Source organism: Equus quagga, chromosome 14 (assembly GCF_021613505.1).
Source record: "Equus quagga isolate Etosha38 chromosome 14, UCLA_HA_Equagga_1.0, whole genome shotgun sequence".
NCBI classification, from domain to species: Eukaryota; Metazoa; Chordata; class Mammalia; order Perissodactyla; family Equidae; genus Equus; species Equus quagga.
The window spans coordinates 72,158,468-72,169,620 of NC_060280.1; the positions used below are offsets into that span (position 1 = coordinate 72,158,468).

General features: G+C 35.6%; 1 protein-coding gene across 1 annotated transcript; it reads left to right on the forward strand.

Moving 5' to 3' along the window:
- The first annotated feature begins 6,045 nt into the window (after positions 1-6,045).
- On the forward strand, positions 6,046-6,999 carry LOC124225083 (olfactory receptor 8G1-like). Its single transcript, XM_046637496.1, has one exon. The coding sequence runs from the start codon at positions 6,067-6,069 to the stop codon at positions 6,997-6,999; it is 933 nt and encodes a 310-aa protein (XP_046493452.1). The 5' UTR covers positions 6,046-6,066.
- Positions 7,000-11,153: the final 4,154 nt, after the last annotated feature.

An 11,153-nucleotide genomic window follows, 5' to 3' on the forward strand; every position in this document is an offset into this window, starting at 1 on the left:
GACAAAATCTGAGAGTTTGTTAAAAATGCATAATCTCAAGCTTTATACTAGATTTACTAAATCAGAACTGCATTTGAAAAAGACTGCCAGTTTATTCCTATGCACATTAAAGTTTGAGAAGTTATTTTAAAAAATGTTGATATCTGACCCCAGATCCTAAGATTTTGATTTAATTGATAAAAGGTACAGACTGGATATTGAGATTTAAAGTAACTCCCTTGGTGATGTTAAATATGCAGGCATTATTGAGAAACATTAACATAACCCAACTCTAAACTCCTTTAAAAAGAATTCAGGGGCCAGCCCCATGGCGCAGCAGTTAAGTTCACACATTTTGCTTCGGCGGCCCAGGCTTCCCCAGTTCAGATCCTGGGTGTGGACATGGCACCACTTGGCAAGCCATTCTGTGGTAGGTATCCCACATATAAAGCAGAGGAGGATGAGCACAGATGTTAGCTCAGGGTCAGTCTTCTTCAGCAAAAAGAGGAGGATTGGCAGCAGATGTTAGCTCTAGGCTAATCTTCCTCAAAAAAAATGAATCTAATACACTTAATGATATTTTATAGGAGCTCCCCTGATGTGACTGCCCAATCTACCTTGAATCATACTGCAATCTAAGACTGCCTCCAATTATTCCAGCTTTGGGGGAAAAAAGTCAAAATGCATAAGAAAGAAGAAGGAATATGGAACATTGGTGCTTGATAATAAAATATTGTCTTTAAATATACAGCTTCATGAGTAGAATTATTATTATTGAGGGCTTCAAAAAAGCAAACATTACATCAATATTATGCATTATATATAGATTTGACTTTTGAATCAACTAAGTATATTGCCTATTCATACATAAACATATTTTTAAAGGAAAAAATGATTTAATTCATTATTTTAAGATTTCTAGGCCTACTAATAGTAAGATAACTTGTCAGAATGTGCCCTGGTTCTCTAAAACCTGCTACTCACAGTGTGAACTGTAAACCAATAGCTTTGCCTAGGAGCTTGTAAGAAATGCAGAATCTCAAATCCCACTCACACCTGCTAGATTAGAATCTGCAATAAAAAAAAAAATCCTCAAGTGATCCTGTGAACAAATCTTTGTCACTAACTGATAAGTTACAGACTGACAAAGAATTCCTCCTGAAGGAAAAAATTAGACAACTGGGAAATAACCGCAATTGCTTCTTTTCTCAAGAACTTTTTCCCTGAGAAATGGAAATCCTTGGAGAATATTTGTCTCCAGGTTATTTGGTTCCTGGAATATGTAAATGAAGGACAAATCTTCAAAGCACAGCAATCAGAACTCCTCATGGGACTGTGACAGGTGAGGATGAGCTGCTGAAGCTGGAAAAACACAAACTGAAAATTTATAATTGGAGATGCTGACCTGTGATGCAGACCAGCTTCATCAGTGGCTCTGAGACCCAGGCTGTGCCTCCTCTCAGCCTGAACAGTGTCAGAATGTGGGATACCTCGGGCTCCCAACACCAACATTAGCACTATTCTCTGTGCCAAAGAGAGCGAGATGCAAAGAAAACTTGGCATTGAGGTTTCCAGGAAGAAGAATGGTGAGTGTGTTCATTTCACACTTGTGATTTGAAGATATTAAGTCTGGAAATAATCTCCTTGGAAATTCAGACAAATATTCCTCAATCTCTCCATTCATTCATTTAAATATATACTTATTCATAAAATATGTTTTTAAACTCACTGTGATGTTCCAAATGTGTGCTATTTACTTGGAGTACAAAGGAGGATGTCTGGTATGGTCCATCATCTGGCTTAGACTGTAGCTCAAGTCTGAAAATGTGCTGTTTACAAATGTCAGTTTTCTGAGCATGTAGTAAGAAGGTCCAATCAATCACAAAGAATTAGAGAATGCTTCCATGATGAAATCAGTTTTAAATGAGATTTGAAAAGAAAACATATTTACCACGTGACAGAGACAAAAGGGGTTGGTAAAACTATCATTTCATGTGAAAAGATGAGCAAATAAAAATGCACATAGCTAAGAGAATGTGACATATTCCAGAAACTGAAAAGTTTCTAAATTTGAAAGGAAATTTTCTGAAACTGAAGGGACCAAATGTAAACTAAGCCTGGAGAGTGGCAAGAGGTAGTGTGGATATTCATATTTTACCTAAAAAGCAACGAAGAAAATCCGCTATCCAGTGTCCCTGAAATTGGATCATGATCTGATTAATGGTTGAGTGTATTCAATGATTAGAAATAAGAAGCTCATTCTGTTTCTCAGAAATCAAATTTTTGGAATATTTTTGCTGATATCTAGTAAAAGGTACGTTCTAAAATCTGTCAAACACCATACATAAAATGTCTGTCTCCCTTTATTTTTTTTTTTAATTTTTTCTTTTTGAGGAAGATTAGCCCTGAGCTAACTACTGCCAGTCCTCCTCTTTTTGCTGAGGAAGCCTGGTCCTGAGCTAACATTGTGCCGATCTTCCTCTACTTTATATGTGGGATGCCTACCACAGCCAAGAAGCGGAACGTGCAAACTTAACCGCTGCGTGGCCAGGCCGGCCCTCTGTCTCCCTTTAGATTCCCTTCAGATATATGGTGATATTTGCTAATTATCCCATTACCTTCTAATATCTCCCAAGTTCTTCACAGTTTTTATTTCCCTTCCATCTTGCCAATATATTTCCTTATAAAGATTATCCATAGCTAAACACAAAACTAGAGATGTAATTTAAGTGTAGCACAGTGCTTCCCAACCTCATGGCACACAAAGAAAACGGTAATATTTGTGTGACATAACAGGGTTAGTGGAGCAGACTGCTTGTGGCCAGTAGGGACCAGCTAGGAGTCTATGGATGCCACAGGCTCAACCTCACTTCCTCAAGGCCTAAGAAGACCAAGACCTCAGCACCCTTATGATCCATTCATGGCATTCTAGTTCCCTGGAACTTGAGTTGGGAAGCTATGTTATCAGTCTTATTGGGGTTATTACTGATCATACTCTGACACTGTACTTCTATAAATGCAATCTGAATTAATTGGTTTATTAACCAGTCACTCACTTTATGGATTGTATTGAGTTAATAAATAATTAAGTCCTTTTTTTTAACATGAACTACAGATAAAAGCTATATCCAGTATGTAAATGATTGATTTTTTTAAAGCTACATTAAAAACATATAATCTTTGCCCTTTTAAATTTCAATTTGTTTGCTTTAAATGTTTTCAGTATCCACATTCATATGTTTAGTAGTTGGCATCCCTTGTGGCCTGGGTTATTAATAACTTGGGAGGTTTTCTGGACCACAGACTGCATTATACAATGTAGGATTGCCAATCTCCACGTCCAAGCTTAACTAAGAAAAGGAAAATTTCACAGAGAGATTTTGAGTCCCAACTGATACTTTCTAATTCTACACTCTGCCATCCACTTTACAATTCAAATAAGGGAAAGGCCAGAAAGAAATATCTTCAATGTTTTTGACGTTCGGTGATCTTATCTTATACTTTGATAAAACGATTTACAAACCCACTTCAGTGACTATGTCTACTTAATTGCCATTGCTACACCCCTTTCTCCTTCTGTCTGTGTCCATTTAAAATCCACATAGAGGATTAGAAAATGCCTTCTTTTATAGAATTCAACCTGTTTCCATCGGAAGAATTTTACATCAAGGCCAATATTTGAGTTTCTCAACATAAACATAACAAATATGTTCTTGTAAAATTTGCTTTCAAATATTCAACTTTGCATCTATAATTTTTATTTATTGACTAACTCCTAAAACTTTTTATCTATATTACTTTGATTTTTCCACCTACTTAGTCATGTCACCTATACATAACAGTTTTATTTCTTGTTTTCAATCTTTATTATTGTATTTCCTTTGCTTGCCTTATTGAATTTGATAGTATCTTCAGTAAATAATGAATAGGGATGGAGCTATCAAGCACACATCTTTGTCTCCTTCACATTATGGAGAAAAGTTTTACATCTTTCATTTATTGTTTTTTCTTTGCTCAATATGCTTTTTAAACAGCTTTAAGAACTTATTATATGTCCTCAGTTTTCTAAGAGATTATTTCATATTATTATTACTGCTGGATGTTGCCTGTTTTTCTATATTTTAGGAGAAAACCTGTAAGGTTGGTGTTATTACTTTCTCAAGTGTGAAGACCAGTAAAAACATCTGGAAAGGTATTGTAGCTAGCATTATGAATAGACATATAAACAATTCGGTAAGAGTTCTATGTGCCCTTATAAAGAATATGTGTTATTTAGTTGCTGCATGCCATGAGATTCCAATTTCTGAATCTTGTTCAGATCTTCTTTATCATTGCTGATTCATTCTTAGATTTTCTGTTTTAAAATTCATATTATAAATTTATTTTATTATATAATTTATTTTATTAGCACTTTTTCAAAATTATTCCTAGAGATAATTTTATCAAGGTTAAATCAAGATTGAATAAACCCATGTTAAGAATAGAGATCACCTAAATGACTTTTGACAAATTTATATACTGTACACTGGTGAAAACAAGATCTCAATAGAGAGATGACAAATTTTTGTCATCCTAAAAGTTTTCTCTCCTATCCTTTCCCAGTCATTTTTCCATGTCCCACCTCTGCCAGCAACTGACCTCATCTCCATCACTATAGATCAGTTCTACTTTTCTTGAACTTTATATAGATGGAATGGTACAATGTGTACTCGTTGATGCATGTCTTCTTTTACTCAACAGGATATTTTCAAGATTAATCCATGTTGTTGCATGTATCTATGATTTATTCCTTTTTATTGATGAATGGTATTATACTTGTTGCATATAGCACAATTTATTTATCTATTCCTTGGTTGAATATTTGAGTTGTTTCCAGTTTTTGGTTGTCAGTAACAAACTTCCATGCACACTTTTGTACAAGTCATATTTGTGTTTTAAATTAAAGTTTATTTTTGTTTAACTGTGAGGTATAATATTTTAGATTTTCTGTTTCACTTTTTTAATATTGTTCAAGCGGAATTCATCTGTAATTTTACTTTGATGCGTACAATGATAAAATTGTCAGTTTACTGCTTTACAGAAAAGGAGACTGCATTTATGATTCTATATTCCCTAATTTTATGACTGTTTTTCATAGCCTCTTAATCAATGAAAGATAAAATAGATAAAAGGAAAGATTTAAGTGTTATAATTTCTGTGTCTATATTTTGAAGTGTACAATTATCCCTTATTTTCTAAACGATAGCGTAAGTTGTAAGTGACAAAGACAACAGCAATTATTATTATTTTCAGAGTACTAACATCTGCTAATTAGATAATGAGGTTATTTTATTTGTCCAAGTTTAGCTAGGAGATGATGGGTCAGCGTATGAACACAGGCACTCGTACTTTAAGGCCTACTCACTTAGCTACTACTCATAATTCTTTCCTCCAATGAAGGGAGAGTGTTTGGTCCAGGGGCCACAAACTAGCTAGCAGTGGGTCAATCCACCTAGGAAATCTGCACAGTGAAATTTTTTTTGTCATTTTATTTCAATAACAATGCTAAAAATCGAAGATTTTATGTATAAACTCAAATATTCTAATTTTTGTAAAAACAATTCCAAAGGCCTAGCAATAATGGGCCTCTTTTTACTCCTGGCAGAAATTAGCTGCTGGTTAAAAAAGAATACCACGCTTGAACAGGATTCACTCTCTCCGCATTGTTGCTTAGACAGCATCTCTCATTTTCAATGGCTTCTCTAAGATTTTAAGTCTATGAACCTCACTTTAGACAAGATTGATATAAAGTTAATGGAAATATTCAGAATAGGGAGCAGCCATTCAAAAAATAGAAAATGATCATCAATATGGCTGAAATACTTTCAGATGAAATAATTTAATACGTTTGATATTAAAGTGTAAAAATTTTTAATTAAGATGACTATTATTTTGATAAATTTATCGAGTTAAAATTATTATACAGTAACCAAGGGGATATCTAAACGATTAATTTTCTATATGAGGTACTTTTTATCAAATGGAGAATAACAAGGAAATGTCTCAAAAAACTACCTAACTCTCTCCCTTTCAGAAACTCCGAGGAAAATGGCAGCAGGAAATCAATCCACAGTGACTGAGTTCGTCCTCGTTGGGCTAACAAAACAGCCAGAACTCCAGCTGCCCCTCTTCATCCTCTTCGTAGGAATCTATGTGGTCACAGTGGTGGGGAACCTGGGCATGATTGCACTGATAGGGCTCAGTTCTCACCTGCACACCCCCATGTACTACTTCCTCAGCAGCTTGTCCTTCATTGATCTCTGTCAGTCCTCTGTCATTACCCCCAAAATGCTGGCGAACTTTGTGACAGAGAAGAACATCATCTCCTACCCCGAATGCATGACTCAGCTCTATTTCTTCCTCATTTTTGCTGTCTCAGAGTGTTACATGTTAGCTGCCATGGCATATGACCGCTATGTTGCCATTTGCCGCCCCTTGCTTTATAATGTCATTATGTCCCATCAGGGTTGTTTCTCCCTGATTTTAGGAGTGTATATTATAGGACTGGTTTGTGCATTTGCTCATACAAGCTGCATGTTTAGGGTTCATTTCTGCAGATTTGATGTGATCAACCATTATTTCTGTGACCTTCTTCCCCTCCTAAAGCTCTCCTGCTCTAGTACCTATGTCAACGAATTATTGATTCTATGTTTTGGTGCATTTAACATCTTCACCCCAAGCCTGATCATCCTTAGCTCCTACATCTTCATCATTGCCAGTATTCTCTGCATTCACTCCACTGAGGGAAAGTCCAAAGCCTTTAGTACTTGCAGCTCCCACATGTTGGCAGTTGTGGTCTTTTTTGGTTCTTTAGCATTCATGTACCTGCAGCCATCATCAGTTAGCTCCATGGACAAAGGAAAAGTGTCTTCCGTGTTTTATACTATTGTTGTGCCCATGCTGAACCCTGTGATCTACAGCCTGAGGAATAAAGATGTTAACACTGCCCTGAAGAAAATGCTAGAGAGAAGAATATTTTAGTGACCAGAAATAATATGAGAATAATTTATTAAATCTAAGATATCAACTATTACCTTGTATGAGTGTATATGTTTCATTTTAGTCCATGTGCCAGCATTTTTCCTCATTTGGTAGGATTCTATTGACATTATTTCTTCTTTTCATCACGTTTTTAATGTTTATTCTCTCGGGAATTTTCTCTCAAAAATAACATTTAGACACAGATTGGAAGAAATACTGAGGGTGACTTGGATACATGGACCCAGTAATGCCATCACCATCACTTCCTCCTCTTTTCTTCCACACAATTGGTAAAAACACAATTCTCAATCTTAATGAAACCCCATCTTCCAATAGTGATTACCTATCTCCTTCCTTCTATCCAATCAAGAGGCAGCATAAATCACAGAAATATAATAACTGCAATGTCTAGTGTTTTGCAGAACTCTGGCCTGGAACAGTCGTTTTCGTCTCCTATCCCTCCATATACTTTATTTGTCTGGTGTGTTTCTTCTATCTCTTTCTTCAGAATCTTAATCAAACCTAAAATCTGAGTTAAGGATCATCCATGTGCTGTGATCATGCTCAATCCAATATATGCCCTGCTTTGTCATTTATTGTTCTAGTTCTTATTTGTCTGCTTTTTGTTCAAATCTACACTGGACTGTAATCTCCATGAAGGTAGCCCCCGTACATATATTTCATTGTTATATCTCCAGGATGTAGTAGAGTTCCTGCCACCTAGTAGGTCCTTGGTAATTTTCTTGTTAATTATTTCTCCTTGTAAAATATTTATAGGAAAACTGTATGTAGTTCATGGTGTCTTCATCCATTAATCTTTCCACTTAGCTACATATGCTTTTGTTCATATCATTTAAGTTTATGTTGGGTGAGTTCTTCAAGCATCTGCAGAGTGATTGGTGACATCTCGACTTATTTCTATATAAAAGTTTAAAAATATTAATCATGAGGTCCTTCTGTATGGAACCCCAGTATAGGTGTAATACCTTGTGAATACCTGATTTCTTAAGTCATTAAATCCTGTCAACATCTAAGGACTTTTCGATAGAATCTTCTTTTTTTAGGGCATGCGGCCTAGGGGGGTTAAAAAATGATAAGCATGTTTGATATCTGATGGGTCAGCATAGCAAGTCTGATGGTAGAGAGGTAATTAGAACCCAAACAACCCAATCTACACCACCATGATTTCCTATACCCTGAGAAGAAAATAATTTCACCGAAGCTGGGTTTGAGAAAATTCTTTACTATGTAGATACTGAGTGAATTTTATTATATGTAAAATATACTTCAACAAAATTGATAAAATGAGGGGCTGGCCCAATGGCACAGTGGTTGAGTTCACACGTTCAGCTTTGGAGGCCCTGGGTTTTCCCTCTTCGGATCCCACGCACTGCTTGTCAAGCCACGCTGTGGCAGGCGTCCCACGTATAAATTAGAGGAAGATGTGCACAAATGTTAGCTCAGGGCTAATCTTCCTCACCAAAAAGAGGAGGATTGGTGGCAGATGTTAGCTCAAGGCTAATCTTATTTTTAAAAAAATTGGTACAAAAAGAGAAAGAGAACACTACAAAGTTAAAGACAATAAGCTGTACTGTTGCAGCCAGAGGAAATATTTTATTTATTTTTATAAAGAGCTGATTAAATTATTTGGTCAGATATATTTTATGCAGCCTACTTTATCTATGGTGTTGTTTATAGACTCCTGGTTTCCCAAACTGTAGTCTGTCCAGGTCTTCAGCTGGAGGGAAGGTAGGTGAATGGGCCATAGCTGTCTAGTACTGCCCTCTAGGAACTGTCAAACTGAGTCATATATCCAACTGAGCATAGCAAGTAGGTTGGTCCTGCTTGCCTGAGAAAGATATTAATCAATCATGGACTCTATTAATCTGAGCCAAGGAAGACTCTACTGTCAATACATTTCTTCCACTTTAAACTGAGTTAAATGATTTCTCTAAATTAAACCAACCTGTTGGCTTATTTACTATTACCAATGTACCTCAGAATTATCAGCGAAAAATTTAGCAGATTTAGAAAAATACATCTCTAGAGGTTATAAGTCGTCAAAATTGTTTCCTCAGAAAACTCATCTATGAAACTCCATAAAAGTATTCATGACATCCCTCTATTCTCTCTCAGAGAAACAAGCTGTTTTTCTTAGCCTGTAGTACTGGTATAATTGTATGATACTTCGAATTCTTACTCTTTTTGTTTCTCTCTCTTCAATGGACTATAAGCTCTGGTAAGGCAGAGCATACACACTTAAATATTCATTCGTAATTGTACCAGATACTTCTGGTTTCCCATGTCACATTCTGCCAGGCTACCTCTCATTTCAGCAGCAGACACATTAGTTACTTTTGTGCAAGCTGAGACTCAGCTTGCATTAAGAGCAGTTCAGTTCAAATCTGCAACACGATCTTTTAGTTTCACTCTGCAAGCTTCTCCTCAACTCCATGTGTCTACTTGACCTATTTACAAGTCAGTGCAGAAGGTGCTTGTGATTGACTAAGCCATATCTAATGGTATTGGTGACTGTACAAATGCTACATCTTCCTGTTACTCAAGCAGCCGTTTTGGAAAAACGTTATACACACTCCTCATGAGAGACTAGCTAATTGAGCCCCCTTGCCCATAACAGCACCTCAGTATTACACTCCAAAATTGGCTTTTCCTTGATCCCACTTTGACCAAAATCGGTAAATACTACTTCAAAGTAAGGAATCTAGAGTCCCACATCTAACGATGATTTAAAGCTTTTCAAAGTCAGTTCTGTTAAATAAATGTATTGCAATATTGTCTCTAAATGACATATCATTTAACATTTTGAATAAAAACAAATATAATTTTGATTACCAAAGTAATTTTGTTTTATCTAGAACTAAAATACTCTCTGTAACATATATTTCCATTGTTCCTCAACATCTTCTTTATTTTTAGAAGGAAAAAAAATCATCATCTCTCCTTATTAGGCTTGGTAGGAACTCTGCATGAGTTTATAGTATTATCTATCAGACGCTTTCTTTCAGCCCATAAATTAAAATAATCCAATCATTACTGCTTTATGTATTTGTTGTAATATTTAAATATAGTTAGTAGGACTCAATAAAAATAAAATCTACACATTACATTAGTTTCCCAAGACTGTCATAGCAAAATACCACAAACTGGATGGCTTTAAACAACCAAAATGTATTGTCTCAGTTCTGGAAGCTAGAAGTCGGAAATCAAGGTGTCAGCATTGTTGATTCCTTCTGAGAGCTCTAGGAAACAATCTGTTCCATACTTTTCTCCTTGCTTCTAGTGATGGTCAGCAATCCTTCGCATTCTTTGGGTTGTAGACGCATTATTCCAATCTCTGCCTCTGTCTTCATAAGCTATTCTTCCTGTGTGTCTCTGTGTCTAAATTTCCCTCTTTTTATAACTATACTATTCATATTGGATTAGGACTTACCCTACTGATCTCATCTAAACTTGATTACATCAATGAAGATTCTACTTCTAAATAAGATCATATTCACACATATTGAAGGTGAGGAAATAATTCAAGCTACAATACATAACACAAAATTATTTTCTCCAGTTGTATGTTCTTCCCATATAGAAAACAATTTAGAAAATATTCTATGTCTTCAAATTTTCCACCTATTTTTAATTTTTAAATGGTTGAACATGAAACTCTGAAGCTCTAGCAATATCAGTCACACCCTCATTTCCAACCCATAATCTAACAACAGAAATAAATCACATATATGTGACAATCTTAAACACTTGGAAAACCAATGGAGATAAAGGGAAACTTTGTTTCTTTTTCCAACAATGCACAAGGGTTGCCTTTTCCCCGTACCTTCAGCAACACTTCTTATTTCTTGTCTTTTTGATAACACCCATTCTAATAGATGTGAAGTAATATCTCGTGATTTTGATTTTCATTTCCCTGATGATTACCTGTGTTGAGCATATTTTCATGTACTTGGCCTTTTTCTATGTCTTCTTTGGAAAAATATCTGTTCAGTCCCATTGCCCATTCTTTAAGAAGATTGCTTTTTTTGCTATTGGGTTGCACGTGTTCTTTATACATTTTGGATAGTAATCCTCTAGCGGATATATGCTTTGCAAATATTTTCTTCCTTTCAGTAGGTTGCCTTTGCCTTTGG